This window comes from Myxine glutinosa, chromosome 6 (assembly GCF_964187855.1).
Source record: "Myxine glutinosa chromosome 6, kmMyxGlut1.1, whole genome shotgun sequence".
Lineage (NCBI taxonomy): Eukaryota > Metazoa > Chordata > Myxini > Myxiniformes > Myxinidae > Myxine > Myxine glutinosa.
Genome location: NC_136266.1, coordinates 62,678,000 through 62,695,786, shown reverse-complemented (window position 1 = coordinate 62,695,786; position 17,787 = coordinate 62,678,000). Strand labels below are relative to the sequence as shown.

The following is a 17,787-nucleotide window of genomic DNA, read 5'->3' as shown; positions in this document are numbered from 1 at the left end:
AGGTGTGTGCCTTTCCAAATCATGTCCAATCAATTGAATTTACCACAGGTGGACTCCAAACAAGGTGTAGAAACATGTCAAAGATCATCAAGAGAAATGGGAGGCACCTGAGCTAAATTTCAAGTGTCATAGCAAAGGGTCTGAATACTTATGTAAATGTGATATTTTAGTTTTTTCTTTTTAATAAATTTGCAAAACTTTCTAAAATCCTGTTTTCTCTTTGTCATTATGGGGTATTGAGTGTAGATTGATGAGGGAAAAAATGAATTTAAACGATTTCAGCATAAGGCTGCAACATAACAAAATGTGAAAAAAGTGAAGGGGTCTGAATACTTTCTGAATGCAACACACACACACACACACACACACACACACACACACACACACACACACACACACACACACACACACACACACACACACACACACACACACATACACACACACACACACACACACACACACGTGTAGGACCCTGACATTCGTGGTTCCGACATTTGCAGACCCTGCATCTACGCAGTTCATCATCGATTGTGACATGCTTCTACATTGGTGGCCCTGTGCTTCGTATATTCACAGTATTTTTGATCGGGAAGTGTGAGTGATTATTTAATTATACAAGTAATAAAAACTTTTTTAATGCAAAATGATGTCGGATGTTACTCCAAAGAGTATGGAAACAATGTACGGATGATCACAAGAAAGTATCCTGTGAAACCATCCCTACATCTTTCTTTCTTTGATTAATGGTTGTCCCAAGAAAATATAAAATATATATCAAACACACACACACACACACACACACACACACACACACACACACACACACACACACACACACACACACACACACGGTATTTTCTCGGCACAACCATTATCAAAGAAAGATTTAGGAATGGTTTCACACGATCATTTTTTGGGATCATCCGTACATAGTATCCATACTTTTTGGAGTAACCTCTCTACATCCTTTTGCAGATTTTAAAATGTTTTTATTACTTGATTCTTTGCTTTTTTAAAGAAATTTGTTGTTCTGCTAATGATTTACAAATGTTGTACATTTGGTCCTCAGTTAACGTCGTGGGTACGTTCTTGAAAACACGACGACGTTAAATGGATCAATTGATCTCATAAGAATTCATGTTAATAGAGAGGGTTAGGTTTCTTAACCCCCATAAAATGTATCAGATTTATGTAAATTCACACACTTTTCATTATTTATATATTCTGTACTAGCAGAAGTACCCGGCATTTCCGGGTGGGGGAGAGGAGGGGGAAGGGAGGGGAGGGGAACGGGGGGGAGGGGAGGAGAGCGGGGGAGGGGGGAGGGGGAGGGGAAGGGGGTAAGGGGAAGGGGGAAGGGGAAGGGGTAGGGGGAAAAGGGAGGGGGAGGCGAGGGGAGGGGGAGGGGTGGGGGGGAGGGGGAGGGGGAGGAGGGGAGGGGGGAAGGGGAGGGGGAAGGGGAGGGGGGAAGGGGAGGGGGAAGGGTAGGGGGGAAGGGTAGGGGGGAGGGGAGGGGGAGGGGAGGATGGAGGGGGAGGGGGAGGGGGAAGGGGAGGGAGAGGGGGAAGGGGAGGGGAGGAAGGGGAGGGCCAGTCAACAATGACGTTGCAGTTCTCATGGGAGGAGAGCAGCCCAACAATCACGACATCGTCCTGCATCTTCACAACAACAGCACAAAGCGGCTTTTGGAGACTCACCGATCCTGTGAAGTCCGACAGTACCGGCGTTGCCGGGCGGGGGAAGGGAGACCCGTACATTCCCAACCCGTACATTCGCCCTCTCGACTCAAGCTCACTCGGACAAAAGCCTCGCACAAATTACACCGTGAAGGCCCAATGGCCATGTCTATGCCACAAATCAAGTACGTGAGCAAGTCTGGCGCACTGAATTGAAAATATATAGAACGCTCATACTCCGTGAAAAGTGTAGCCGCCGTGTCGCTATCTTGGTTAGCACGACTCGACCAACTCGCTTCGTGGATCTCGTTTGTTTTGAACGTGTCCCAGATTTTAAAAGCCAGACAACTTAAAATGTCATTTTGTGCGGCAATAAACTGCTCCAATCAGTTAAGGAAGGGTTGTAGAAAGACGTTTCACAGCTGTTTCAAAGACGTTTAATTCATATCGCACAAAATCAACAAAAATCGACACAAAACACGATCGCACAAAAGGTGAAAAAACGCAATCGCTTTTCGCTCTGAATTACATGCAAACGCGTGATGGAAATCACCATCGCCCAGCATCGAGTGCCAACCAAGATGGCGCCCGGTAGCTGCATCTCCACCTATGTGGTGTGAATGGCAATGGTCATTCTATATATTTTCCGTTCAGTGGTCTGGCGGTGAGGATGGAACATCACGTGATCGCTCTGAGCGAATCAGCGCGCTGCTCTGGCACTGGCTGAGATTCTGTGTATAATGTTCCTCGCTGAAATGCGCTGAGGTAAATATGAATAAAAAATATGGATCTCGTCAAATATTTTTAGGTAGGCCATGCCCTTCCCAGGCTCAATGGCCATGTCTATGCCAAATATCAAGCACGTGAGCCTCTCCGTTTAGGAGTCTATCGGTAACACACACACACACACACACACACACACACACACACACACATACACACACACACACACACACACACACACACACACAAACTGTGTTTTATTTATATAGATTGTACAAGTTGTAATACAGTACTGTACATACCTGTACTGTATTGCAAACGTTTTAGACGTGCTCACATTGTAATGGTACTGTAATACTTTATAGACTAACATTCTAAATAGTACGTACCAACAAATGTGTCTAGCGGCCCCCCCTATCAAAGCACGTCGTTATCCCGGAAAGTTTCCGTTTTAAGGGTGAAGTACTGGTGAACAGGTGATTTTTTTTTTTGATTTTTTTTTTTTTTTAGCTGAACAGTTTCCTTATAGTCTTATAAACAAGAATCATGCTATTAGAGGTCATAGAATTACCCCTAATTATTGAAAAATTCAAATTTCAATTCAATTCAATATAATATTTTGCATGAAATTTGTTATAACTTTGGAAATGCATCATTCTTTTGGGTTGAAATTCGGACAGGATATTCAGAATATCACTTCCTTTAAAATGATGAAGGCTTTTGTTTATAGGCGTAGCCATTGTGGATTTATTGAAGGACAACCAAGTTTTATCTGGTAATTGGCATAATTAGCTAATTAGTGAACATTTGACATAATTTCACAAAATCCTCTCATCAGGTAGTAGAATAACACATGTATAATACATGTACCAAGTTTTGTGTGAAAAGAATGATAGGTGACATAGAAGATAGAAGTAGAAATGTGTTCTTTGTTTTTCCTTGTTTTTTATTGACGGTCTAATTTATGCAAATTATATGCATGTAATATGACAAAGAAGCGTTGAAACTGGTCTGAGTTAAAGCCAAGATTATATCTTTCAAGAAAAACTGAAAATTAGATATTAACTTGACTTTGTTTTTGTGTAAAGGCCTCTCAAAGGTACCTATGTAGTTTTCTCAATTTTTCACCAGTACTACAGTCTACACCCTTAACTGCTCGGAGATTAAGCTCGAAGGAAGATATGGTATTCTGTATTGTCTTACGAAGATAGACGTTGAGTTTAAATTGCATCATTTCAAACGTTCTGGCATCACAGTCCTTGTGTTAGAATTTCATTTTATTTTCTATCCAAAATAAAAGTTCATTTTTACTTACGTACCATGAACCAGCCTCTGATCGGTGCAAATACCAATGGTGTAAATCATGCGCTGATCAGCGCTGATGTTTTTTAACACCCTTTTGGAAGATAATTTAGGGGGTATCTTCACAAAAAAAAACACAATAAGCATTAGCAAAATGGTGGTGCACCATCTTGGTCAGCCCTTTGTCACATAATTGGGTTCTTCAGCTGCCATTTTGTTTCAGCCTATTCAAACATGCCTTGCCTTGGAAACACAATCTAATTCGGATTTGAGCATAGGATCCTGTAGACTAAATAAGTATCAAAATCTGGAGTGAAATCTGAAAAACGTAACATTAGCGATTCTTACAACTAAGTGTATTTATTTATTTAAGCAAGGCTATCATGCCTCCTTCTGCTCTGTCATCTTAATTCATACCTCCATAGGATAGTGTGTCACTCTACTGACCTGGGACCTGTGATACTTGTAGGAAATCCAAAGATTTCAACCATCTGTTTTTAAAATTCCCTTTATATGACGGACCCAGATTGCGTCTATTTAAAAGTTTTAAAGAAGTGGGGATTGGCGGGTCGGATCTGCCGAACATTTTCGGACTTTTAAACCAGAAGTAATCAGCTTTCTATTCCTTGGCAAGCCAGCCGTTCCTCATCAACCATTTCATTGGAGGGCTTGCTTGAGTGCTTAAGCCGCTTGGCGAGCACACTACAATCTGCTCGGTAATGATACACACCGCTGTTTCACCATTCTCTTACGTTTCCATTTACTTTATTTGGCATTTTGCTTCAATATTTGTACTGACTTTCACCTCCCTGTGCCTTGTATTTATTGTTTGTTTTTTTGAAACGCTTCTGTACACCACCCTTGTGGTCAAGTTTCATAGAAATTGGATGTATAGTTTCTGAAAAGAAAGCAAATACCCCCGTAGACCGCATTAGACCCCAATTTTTTTAATGCCGTGAACAAACGTTGTGGTACATCATGAGTGAGGGATGGAATGTTGTGTTCAAGTTTCATTAGAATTGTGTGTGTAGTCTTCGTCTTCGCTCTTTCACGTCTTCGCTCTTTCACGAGCCTCGATCTTGTATACAACAAAAAAAAAAAGAAAAAAAAAAAAAGCAAATGCCTATTTTTTGGGGGGGGGGGGGGGGGTCAAACCTGGACCCACTTTGACTGCCAGTAGATGCCCTTAGACCCCAATTTATTTAATGCCGTGAACAAACTTGAGTTGCAACATACCAAATACCATTTTAGCCAAGTTTGCTCACAATCCCATGAGCAGTCTTGGAGAAGAAGTTGCCAGTGTTGACAGACCGACTGACAAGCTAATAATAGTTCCAGGTGAGCTAATAATAGGAATAATAATAGTTAAAACTTAAAATAACAAACCCCAGCAAGAACAATAATCTTCCAGCCATACTAACCTGGAAGCCACAAATATTACAACAAATACCGATTACTGAGCTTGGTCGACTTAAACGATAATGGTTCACCAATAGCAAATGATTTATTATGGGCCATCATTGGGTCGCAAATTGGTACAGTAGGTGCAAATTCCCAGAAGCTGTGCAACATTTTGTCATCATTCCAACGTTGACCTTTTACCTCTGCTGCACATCAGCAAAAGTCGTTTTAATCCTCTTGATGGAGCCATCAATCTCGTCCTTGATGAGTCGGCGGTAGCGAGACAGCGAGGCGGCGCAGCGCTGAAGATCCTTAACAGATTTGTCAATGCTGACTCCAGCTGGAAGTGCAACAAAGAGGTCAGAGATTGAACGCAGAATCAAGTGCAAATTCTCAGTTTCTTTGCAACAGAGCAAAGCAATCACCCAGCCAGCAGGTGTTTGGTGGAACAAACATTTCAGATTGTGTTGCAGATGAAACCACAAGTGTTAAATTTCAATCAGGTGCTATTTTAAATCTCCAATTCCTATAAAACAACTTGAAGATAGATGTTCCATGGTGTTTTGATAAATTTTAACATCCATAAACACATCGCTGGATGAATCTTATAGATTCCACTACCACTTCAGTTTTAATATAGTATCTTGTTTTTATACATCTCCTTGTACTGCATTCCTTCTGCCTCTCCCTCCTGACAACCCAAAAAAAGTTTTATTATATATTTAAAATTAATTGAACAAGATTCTTCTGCAGAAATACTTTTTACCTCTGCCACCAAAGATGGATGGAGGTTATGTTTTCACCCCTGTCTGCCTGTCTGTAAACAGGATATGTCAAAAAATTGTGGATGGATTCAGACGAAATTTGGTGGAGAGGTTGGGTATGTGACATGGACAAAATTATTAATAGATTTTGGTGAAGATCCGGCTCCGGATCTGGATCTGAGAATTTTTAAGCGATTCTTCACCATTGAGAGAGGACAAAAAAAATAAATATATATATATATATATACGTGTATGTATATATATATATATATATATATATATATATATATATATATATATATATATATATATATATATATATATGTTGATAAGGGATATAATTTTGATATATGAGATAAGGACAAAAACAATATACATAGCACGATATCTCAAAACGTTGTGGACATATTCGGACGAAACTTGGTGGGCAGGTTGTGTATGTCAAAACAAAGAATTCATTCAATTTTGGTGGAGATACGAACCCGGATACGGATCAGATAATTTTTAAAGTGATTCTTCACCATTGTGTGATCGTGCTAAAACCAAAATATAGCACAAAATCTCAAAACGTTATGGATGGATTCAGACGAAACCTGGTGGACAGATTCGGTGTGTGACAAGGACAAATCAATTCAATTTGGGTGAAGATTCAGATACGATAATTATTTAATTTCTAAAATGGCTCTTCATCATCGAGTGATGGGGCTAAAAACAATATGTAGCATGATATTTCAAAACGTTGTGGATGACTTATGAGAAGACTTGGTGGATGAGTTGGGCAAGTGACAGCAAGAAGCCGATAAGATTTTGGTTCATGTCGGATCCATATCTGACCTTTCAGTGGGATACAAACCATAAACTGTTCAGCCTGGCAGAGGTATGCTCTCTATCAAGTGCTGTTCTAGTTATACGTGCATTTTAGTACCCATGCCAAGTTGCCCTTAATAGTGTAGCAGCATAGCAAACCTGTTGTGCATTTTGTGATACAAGCACCAAATTTGGCACAAATGTACATTAATATGTTGCGAACATTTTCAGATATTGGGCCACTTGAAATTCCGTAATTTTATTTTTCAAATTTTTTCAAATTTCGTAATTTCAAATTTTTCGGGTGACACCGTCACAATTTCGGTCTTCGAGGCCGGCCGATATAGTGGGGCGGCTTAGCCCAAATATTCAAAAGAATTGTGCATTTTGTGATACAAGCACCAAATTTGGCACAAATGTACATTAATATGTTGCGAACATTGTGTGGTCAGCAATGAAGACGAGAGTCTGAATTACATGTATGCAAAAGACCTTGTGAACCAGTGAAGCAAATACACGGGTAAGCATGAATTAAATCTAGGGCATGATATAATTTCCATGATGTTTACCTCTACACTCAATGGTGGAAGGAGGTAATGTTTTGATCCCAGCTTGTCTGTATGTCTGTTTGTCTGTTAGTCCACAAAATTCCAGACAAAGCTTGTAGTAGTGGTAGTTGTAGTGGTAGTGGTGATAACAGAAATTGTTATATAGAACTGAACTTATATTATTATTATATGCAGAAAATAACTTCATTTCTATATGCCCTGCAGTGGACAGGTTAATTGGTTTATGCACTGAAGGGGTCACCCTGGTGTGCACTGCTGTGTTCTGCCTCACTGAGTTGTTCAGGTATGATGTACTCAGCACAAGCTTCCGGTCGGCCCGGAGGTGGGGGTGCGGGGCCTGTCACGGAACGTCAAAACAAACGGCCTGCCGGGGCCGCCCAGAAGTCGGGCGTGAGGGGCGCGTCCACTAATGGAACGCCTCTCGCTTCCCAGATCGAGGGCCACGTGGTCAGGAGAACCTCGTCCCTTCCGGTCACACTTTGCCTATCGGCCGGCCTCGAAGACCGAAATTGTGACGGTGTCACCCGAAAAATTTGAAATTACGAAATTTGAAAAAAATTGAAAAAAAAAATTACGGAATTTCAAGTGGCCCAATATCTGAAAATGTTCGCAACATATTAATGTACATTTGTGCCAAATTTGGTGCTTGTTTCACAAAATGCACAATTCTTTTGAATATTTGGGCTAAGCCGCCCCACTATAAGGCACCAAGTGGAATGTACATTTATGAGAATTTTTCAACCACTGTCATACAACTCATTATCACGTACAATTATTTCACCGAGTTCAGTGATCTCATTCTTAATGAAAAATGGCAAAGAAATCACAGTGCCCATCTATAGAGTGACCATTCGCATCAAGGCCTTACTGGAGATGGCTCCCTTGCTGATCTTCTTGTTGTGCAAACTGGGGCTAAAAGGAACATCTGGTAGATCTGTGACGATGCTTGAATGTTGTGTTGCAAAGAAGCCACGTCCCGCCTTACTGCTGGAATCATGCCCACGAGCCGGATACGTTCCGGAAGGAGGCCGCGTCGGCAAGCCGCTCAATGCCATCTCTGAACGTCTTTCATCTGGCAGTGAGCACACTGTCACCCCACAAAAAGTTATTATCGCCCAGAACTTCCTTCATCCCTAACCAATTCATTTCATGAGTAACAAAGACGTTCTTTTGAGAGGTGTTTTCCTGGTGATAGAAGTTTGCCAGGAAACTCAGAAAGAAGCTATTCAGGCTTATTGATTATGCCAATTTAAAAAAAACTATTACTCATGCACATTCCATCTGTCTTGTTTAGTCATAGCACAAACTTAAAATCTGAATTGTGCTCTAAATATCCATGCAATATTTGACATCCAAGTGAAAATTTACAAGACTACCATATTAAGGTTCCCTTGCAAAAAACTGGGTGCCCCTTAATGCAGCACGCACTGCTGACATTCCACCAAAATGTCTAAATTGTGTACAATGGTCAAACATAGACAGTTCAAACACTAAAATGCTTACTCAAATGCATCGTGTCTCTCTAACAATGCATTATTATTGTGATCGAGTTGGCCAATGTTTGCAGTGTTAAAGAGCAGTTAACTAACCAGGTGCAAGTTCATCCATGTGTGAGTGCAGCTGCGATTTGTATCACAGCCGCGATTTGTGATTTGTAAAAACATTTTTACAAACCACAGCTGCAGTTCCACAGGGCTTGACTTTATCATTCAAGAAAAAAACCAACATTTGCAATTCCAAACATTAAAATTGTTTGCTGAACAAGTTTTTCCACAACAACCACACAACCACAAAATGTCGACCCTTAAATAATGCCACTGCATTCAAAATGACTCCTCGTCTCAGTGCAGGGAGTTGTGATCTAGTTCAGGCAGGATAATTTGGCAGAGGCCGAGCTAAGCGAGGTCGTTTAATCCTGATACATATGAAACATCCTGCAACACATGCCTACAGAAAACAGACTTTTTGGAATGCCGGCCACATTTTCCATCCAATCGTCATGTAACTTTGTTTTTGTTTTTTTTAAATCTCCATGGGTAGGCACTCCTGTGTTGAAGGTTTTGTGTCAATCACTCAAGTGGTTGCGGTGAAAACAAATTTAAAAGAGAATAAAAGTGAAAACCTGAGGGCGGAAGAAAAAAAGTGAGCGCCTCTGATGATGTTCCACAACATGGTCAAGGATGGCTGTAGACGCCTGTTACAAGTAGATCAATTTACATTCTACCATTAGTGAATGCACCCAAGTATCAATCTCAGCATTATTTTCAGCTGCTTTCGAAGTTTCATTTTCAGCTAATTTCAAAGTTGACAAGATTCGCCATCAGCATTCCCTTTCCCTCCCCACTCCAATATCAGCATTTGATCCCAACCGATCAGCATTCCCTTTCCCTCCCCACTCCAATATCAGCATTCATTCCCCTCCGATCAGCATTCCCTTTCCCTCCCCACTCCAATATCAGCATTTGTTTTTTTTGTTTTTTTGTATACAAGATCGAGGCTCGTGAAAGAGCGAACATTAATCACACAGAAAGACAAACAGACACACAAAACAAAACATCGGGAGCGGTAGACAAGATGGGGAGAGAGGGGGAAGGACACAAACACAACATTTGAGAGCAGGGACCGAGAGACATGGAGACATCGAGAGATCTGTGGGAGGGAGAGGGCTTTGGGGAAGAGGCATGTGAAGGGGGGGGGGGGGTGGGAGAGGTATAAACATATGGACACTGCCAGGACTTCCAGGAAAGAAGTTGGAATTTCAAACAAGGTGGATCTGGGGTGAATTAGTGGGGGTAGAAAAGATCAAGGTTTTGGATGGGGGAAGATAAGAGATGGTGGTGAACAGCTGTTTTAAAGACCTGGAGGGAGGAGTGGGATTGAAGGGAGTGTGGGAGTTCGTTCCAGAGGCAGGAGAAAAGACGAATGAAAGAGTGAAGGTGAGCAGAGAGCTGAGATTTCGGCAGTTTAACCATCAGAGGGTTGCTGGCAGATCTTGTGCGACCTGTAGGAATATTTGGGGGACAGAGCACAGAGAGAGCTGGGGGAGCAAGGCCGGAGAGGAGTCGGTAGAAGACAGAAAGACCACCTACCTGCCTGCGGTGAGTGAGTGAAAGGCCCTCAGAGATAGCTTCATCGTGGGAGATTCCAATGATTTTGAAAGCTTTGGATTCAACAGCGTGAAGCCGAGCCAGGTGTGAGGCAGGAGCACCAGCCCATAGGGGAGAACAGTATTCCATTGAGCTGCGGATGAAAGCCTTGTATGTGGTGAGGAGCTCAGGTGTGCCGAGGAAGGACTTCGCACGACGGAGGATGCCCAGTCGGCGACTGGCTTTGGAGGCCAGCTTGGAAATGTGGTTTTCCCAAGAAAGATCATGGCAGATAGTGAGACCCAAAAGCTTGAGCGACAGAACTTCTTGGAGAGGATTGTTGGGAAAGTAGATGGGAGGGTTGTCCAGTCGATCTTTTCGGAGAGACATAGTAAGAGAGTGAGATTTGTCAGGATTGAAAGACATGTTCCACTTGTTTGACCAGTCTGTGATTTTGTCCAGGTCTTCAGAGAGTGAGGAGGCTGCAGACTGCCGATCTGAGGGAAGAGGAATGGAGCGGCAGAGAGTGGAGTCATCAGCAAAGAGATAGAGAGGATTTTCCAGAGAGTCGGAGAGATCATTGATAAAGACCAGAAAAAGCACAGGGCCCAGCACACTGCCTTGGGGAACTCCAGCCTGAACAGGAAGGGGAGATGAGAGAAATCCATTCAGGGCCACACATTGACTACGACCAGAGAGGAAGTCCGCAAGCCATGCATGGAGATTTCCATGGATACCATAGGAGGAGAGTTTGGTGAGCAGAGCTGGGTACCAGACCGTATCGAAGGCATGTGATATGTCAAGGGAGACAGCTCTGATTTCCTGTTTGGCATTGAGGACCTCCATCCATTGTTGAGACAGCAGAAGCAGCATGTCCAGAGTAGAGTGACCTGGTCTGAAACCAAATTGATGATCAGAGATCAAGCCATTGGAGAAGAGGAAAGATTTCATATCCGAAGCAATGATGGATTCCATGACTTTGCTGATAATTGGGAGCAGGCTGATTGGTCTGTAGTTGCAAGGATCTGTTTTTGCACCTTTTTTGTGTAAAGCGGTAATGTTAGCTGATTTCCAGCATTATTTCCAGATTTCCAGCGGTAATGTTAGCTGATCAGCATTCCCTTTCCCTCCCCACTCCAATATCAGCATTTGATCCCATCCGATCAGCATTCCCTTTCCCTCCCCTCTCCAATATCAGCATTTGATCCCATCCGATCAGCATTCCCTTTCCCTCCCCACTCCAATATCAGCATTTGATCCCATCCGATCAGCATTCCCTTTCCCTCCCCACTCCAATATCAGCATTTGATCCCATCCGATCAGCATTCCCTTTCCCTCCCCACTTCAATATCAGCATTTGATCCCATCTGATCAGCATTCCCTTTCCCTCCCCACTTCAATATCAGCATTTGATCCCATCCGATCAGCATTCCCTTTCCCTCCCCACTCCAATATCAGCATTTGATCCCATCCGATCAGCATTCCTATTCCCTCCCCACTTCAATATCAGCATTTGATCCCATCCGATCAGCATTCCCTTTCCCTCCCCACTTCAATATCAGCATTTGATCCCATCCGATCAGCATTCCCTTTCCCTCCCCACTCCAATATCAGCATTTGATCCCATCCGATCAGCATTCCCTTTCCCTCCCCACTCCAATATCAGCATTTGATCCCATCCGATCAGCATTCCCTTTCCCTCCCCACTCCAATATCAGCATTTGATCCCATCCGATCAGCATTCCCTTTCCCTCCCCACTCCAACATCAGCATTTGATCCCATCTGATCAGCATTCCCTTTATGCTGATCATTACTCCCTCCCTCCCCAGAACCAATCAATGCTCGATCTCCTCCGATCAACATTCCTTTCCACATGATCAGTACGCTCTTCTTCCCCACTCCAATTAGCATTTGCTCCCTTATGATCAGCATTACATTCTCTCAGATCAGTACTATATCACTCCCCACTTCAATAAACACCTGTTCCACTCACGGGCAGCGTTAGTCGTTTGGTTGCCCCATGCAAAATGCAATAACGGCCCAGTGGGGCCCCTGTGAGCCCTGTTAATCTTTCATCACTAAAATATGCAATTTGGTGTCCGTCTGTCTGACGTCGATGTCTTCGGTCGATTCTTATGCAATCTCAACCAACTGAACGAGCCAAGGGGATGAGGGGTCATATATATGACAAAGGTTGTAGCGACTTCATTGCCCTTCTCCCTAGCCCCCCCCCCCCCCCCACCACACCACGAGTTACGAAGGTGGGGCGATACAAATTATCTTCGTGAACGTGTATCGTGTAGTGCAACTCTCATTGGTGGTGGGAGAGGTTATTACGAGTCACGTTTCAGAACCCTCAATTGTATCATGAGTAAGGGGACTAACTCCCTCAGTGTTATTTTCACACTTGCTTGGCCTATGTTGCTTTAGACTTGACTACAAGAAAATCTGGAGGCATTCCCATGTTTAATTGCCCTTTTCTGCCTTGGGAAGGTGTATATATAGCAGCTTGAGCATGTTTACATCTTATCGTGGCGTTTTTCCAAGGCCACTTCAAATGACAAAAGTAATAACAAGAATAATGATAACAAAACACAACAACAACATGCATTTTAAGGCCATTTTCCCTGCTAGGGCGGGGGTTAGCCTTGCGGTCCCCATGACAATCTTCTCCATCGTGCCCTATTTTCTGCATCTCTCCTTGTTAACCCCCTTGCCCGCATTTCTTCTTCCACCATCTTTAGCCAAGTCTTTCTCGGTCTTGCCCGTCCTCTACTTCCTTCTACATTCATTTCCATCACTCTTCTCAACCAGTCACTTTCATCCTTCCTCAACACATGACCAAACCACCTCAACCTGTTCCTCTTCACAACATCAATCACAGGCTCTATTCCCATCATTTTTCGCAAATCATCATTTGTCTTCCTCTCTCTCAACGATACCCCGCACATCCATCGAACCATTCGCATTTCTACCCTTTCCAACCTTCGTTGCTGCTCTGCGTTCATTACCCATGTCTCGCTCCCATAAATCATAACACTTCTCACACATGCAGCATACACCTTTCCCTTCAGCTTCAACGACACTCCCCTCCTCATCAGCACGCCACTCAGTTCCCGAAACCTCTTCCATGCACATCTCACTCGAGCAACCGTTGCCGAGTCGGATCCACCTTCTCCATTCAGCATGTCTCCGAGGTAGCAAAATGTTTTCACACCTTCCAGCTTCACGCCGTCTCCAAGATCCAACTCAACATTTCCTCCATCTGCAGCTCCCTCTGTGCACACCTTACATTTGAATGTAGCTGCCACACTGGTTAATGACCCTCTCAGACCACTACATTTTTGATGAACCCACTCAGCGCACATTGTACATTGAATGGAGTTAACTCCGACACCCTTCCTGCACACAGCACAGGGCCACTTCCCAGTTCTTTCCACCTCACCACATGCTTTACCACTTGCCATCACCTTCGTCTTTCCGATATTCACCTTCAGACCTTTTGTCTCCATACATTCCTTCCACTTGTTCATCTTTTCCTTCAGTCCATCCATACTTTCCGCAATCAACACCAGATCATCTGCATACAACAACTCCCACGGTAAACCCTCCTTTACGTTCTGAGCCAGCACCTCCATCACAGCTACAAATAGTAGTGGACTTGGTACCGACCCCTGATGCACTCCCACCTTCACCTCAAACTCACCACTGTTCCCGTCCTTCGTCCTTACAGCTGTGCGCGCTCTTTTGTACATTGCCATCACTACTCTGATCAACCATTCCTCCACTCCTAACTTCCTCATTGCCCATGTCAATACTTTGCGTGGAACCCTATCGAATGCTTTCTCCAGATCAACAAACCCAAGAAACAACTTCTTCCTCTTCTCCATGTACTTCTCCTGCAACTGCCTCACAATAAAAAGCACGTCTGTCATTCCTCTTCCTGGCATAAATCCAAACTGTATTTCGTCGATCTTCACTTTCTTCCTTATCCTCCTCTCCAACACCCTTTCCAATACCTTCATTCCATGCTCCAATAACTTTATCGCTCGGTACGAGCCACACGCTAGAGAGTCACCTTTCCCCTTGTATAGAGGGACGAGGGTACTCAGTTCCCAATTCACTGGAATGCGGCCTTCTTTCACCGCCAGATTACAGATCTCTGTCATTCTCTTCACACCCCAACTTCCTGCTGCCTTCAACATATCTCCCACAACTCCCGTCGGCCCTCCCGCTTTTCTACTCTTCATTGCTTTTATCGCTTCCTCAACTTCCTTCTCAGTTATCTTCTCTGCCGGTCCTAAAACTGGGTTACTCTCTATGTTGCCATCCCATTCATTCTCTGTATTCAACAGCATTTCCATATACCTCTTCCATCTTCCTTTAATTCCATCTCGGTCCACAACGATTTGTCCCACTTCATCCTTCAAGCAACTCACCCCCATCACATCACACCTCTCTTTCGCTATCTGCTTTGCAATCCTGAATACTGCTTTCTGACCCTCTTCCGAATCCAAGCGTTCTCCGAACATTTTCCTACATGCCTCCTGCACCTTTGCTACCTCTTTCTTTGCAGCCTTCTTGGCTGCCTTATAACTTTCATGCTCTGCTGTTTCTGCTCCCGTACCCTTCGCCTTCTGCCACTCCTTGAACTTCTTCCTCTTCTCGTCAATCCTCTTTCCAACTTCATCATCCCACCACCATGTTTCCGAGTGCCTCGGTGGTGAACAAGAATAATGATAATAGTACACAAATAATATAAACCTTATAGTATTGCAAAATAATAATATAAATAATATTATTTGAAAATAATATTTGCACAATACATCTATATATATAAAACACAGTTTGTGTGTGTGTGTAATGTTACCGATAGACTCCGAAACGGAGAGGCTTACGTGCTTGATATTTAGCATAGACATGGCCATTGAGCGTGGGACGAACATGGCCGAACTCAAAATATTTGACGATCCATATTTTTTATTCATATTTACCTCAGCGCATTTCAGCGAAGTACCCGCTAATCTCAGCCAGTGCGAGCAGCTCGCTGATTCGCTCAGAGCGATCACGTGATGTTCCATCCCATTCCCGTCACACGTCACACGTTTGCACGTATTTCAGGGCGAAAAGCCATTGCGTTTTTCACCTTTATGCGATTGTGTTTTGTGTCGATTTTGTGCGATATGAATTAAATTTTAATTCATATTTCGTGTTTACGAATTCGAATACGAAGGATTTCCCCTTTCGATTTCGAATACGAATCGAATACGAGCTTGAGTCGAGAGGGCGAATGTCCGGGTTGGGAATGTATGGGTTGGGAATGTACGGGTCTCCCCTCCCCCACCCGGCAATGCCGGGTACTTCTGCTAGGATCACGTGATGTTCCAACTTTGCCGCCATAATCTCACAGTTATGCGTTCGCACGTAATTCAGTTTTTTCACATTTCAGCGAGGAACATTGCCATTCACACCACATATTATATGTGAAGCTCGGCATTATTATATGTGAAGAAGATGATGAAGGAGGAAGAGGTTTTTTTTGTTTTAATGTAAATGAGTATGGTTTGTATGATTTGGATTCATGGAGTTTCGTGGAGATTTGGAATCAACGTGGTGGATAAAACATCCCCCCCCCTTCCCATGCCCCCCCTTTCCCATGCCCCCCCCCCAAAGCCCTCTCCCTCTCACAGATCTCTCGATGTCTCCATGTCTCTCGGTCCCTGCTCTCAAATGTTGTGTTTGTGTCCTTCCCCCTCTCTCCCCATCTTGTCTACCGCTCCCGATGTTATATGTTTTATGTGTCGGTTTGTCTTTCTGTGTGATTAATGTTCGCTCTTTCACGAGCCTCGATCTTGTATACAAAAAAAAAAAAAAGAAAAAAAAAAAGAGGAATAAGTGGTTATGTTTACTTCCTGAGAGTGGTTTCATTGAAATCCACTCTCAAGTTAACAAAGAAGGATTCCTGGGAGATCCTGCTCTCCATGCAGGGATAACCAACGCCACATGTTGGCCTTTGCAGTTATGATACCCATAAAATGTCCATGTACCCATAAAAAAAATTGGATCACAAATAGTCCCGGGAGTTACCCGAATCCACCGTAGTTGGATATATTGAAATCCGTTAATCCGTTCTCAAGTTATAACACGACAAACAGACAAACACGGCTCCTATTATAATACAGATGTGCACCAGGGCTGAGGGAGGGAAGGCTCTAAAATGAGAAAGAAGCATTGAAAAAGGAAGTGAAGAGGAGGTTAGCGAGTTTGGAGGGAGTTTGAGAGGAGGTAAGGAAGCAGGGATGCATGGGGCTTACAAGGAAGGTGAGGGAGGGGTGGAAACTCCACCATGTTTACTTATGACGCAAATGTATATATATATATAAACATACATAACAAGTTAGCCAAATACCAAACAAAATACTTGACTAATCCATAGTAGCAAAAATTGCATCGATACATATCTTCTTATGGAATCTGATTAATTCACGAAATCGCTTGCTGAGTGCGTTGTTGTTTCATGCCCAGGGCACTAGAGCCAATGACGTGTGAATACTGCCTCAGCTGTTTGATGTCGGTCAGGTAGCATGAGCAGCCAGCCAGGTTGCTTCACGAAAATGTCACGATACCACACCAATCACTTCCTGCTGCAGAGCTACATATTACATTTTAAAATTTCATCTCAGGTGTCAATTTATCTTTCAATACAAAGTTTGACACTCGTGGAATAGCCGAAACTAAGCAAAAGCAAAGCTGAACACCAAGTTTGGAATGAAGTGTGTTGAAATGTCGAGCGTGAGGAAAAGTTCACTAATTAAATCCACCATTTTCTGTTTTTAAAACGGCCATTTTGGATAAAGCATTATTTTACATTCATTCACAGCCACAAAGGCTCTTTGGAATTCCAACATGTGTTGAGTTCAAAGGTCAACTGGGCTGAACAGTCAGCCAAAACCTCAAAGCAATCACAGAGAAGTATGAGAGGAGGATGGGGTGTGAAGGGGGTTGGGAGGACAGGAGGACGAGTTGGGATTGAGTCCACTAAAGTCACGTGAGGACCGTTTTGAGCCAGTGTTCTTGCATAATAAGATTTATGATGGTCGTATGTTACGCTCATGGTCGGCCTTGTTTACTAGTTACATTCCTACAGACTGACTTTCGAGTGATTTGAAACCCAGCTGGAGTCATTTTAAATCTATCCAATATTCATACACACACCTATACAAATAAGAGGGAGAATTGCTTTGCAATACATGTCCCATACTGGTCCCAATGAATGTTCTTGTTCCAAGTACCAGCAATTGCTACAAAATAAGTTGCAGTTTCTGTAACTTATCATAAAACATAGGGGCAATACGCCTGGCGCTCACCTGGTAGAATAAACAGTATACTACACTGACTAAAGGTATTTTAAACCAATCTCAATAGTTGCTAGAAGACAGGGCAGCATGTAGAATC

The 17,787-nt window shown here is 43.1% G+C and overlaps 1 protein-coding gene across 3 annotated transcripts in view; it reads right to left on the bottom strand.

The window, feature by feature from the left end:
- The window catches only part of LOC137429871 (spermatogenesis-associated serine-rich protein 2), an 86,099-nt gene that overhangs the window by 34,318 nt on the left and 33,994 nt on the right, over positions 1-17,787 (bottom strand). For 2 of the 3 annotated variants that reach the window (XM_078779934.1, XM_078779936.1), the window contains 2 exons: positions 8,114-8,332; positions 5,307-5,445 (listed from right to left, as the gene is read on the bottom strand). In XM_078779934.1, coding sequence (XP_078636060.1) covers positions 5,307-5,445; positions 8,114-8,332 — 358 coding nt within the window. The remainder of the gene's footprint in view (positions 1-5,306; positions 5,446-8,113; positions 8,333-17,787) is intronic. The other variant, XM_078779935.1, reaches the window with a different exon arrangement.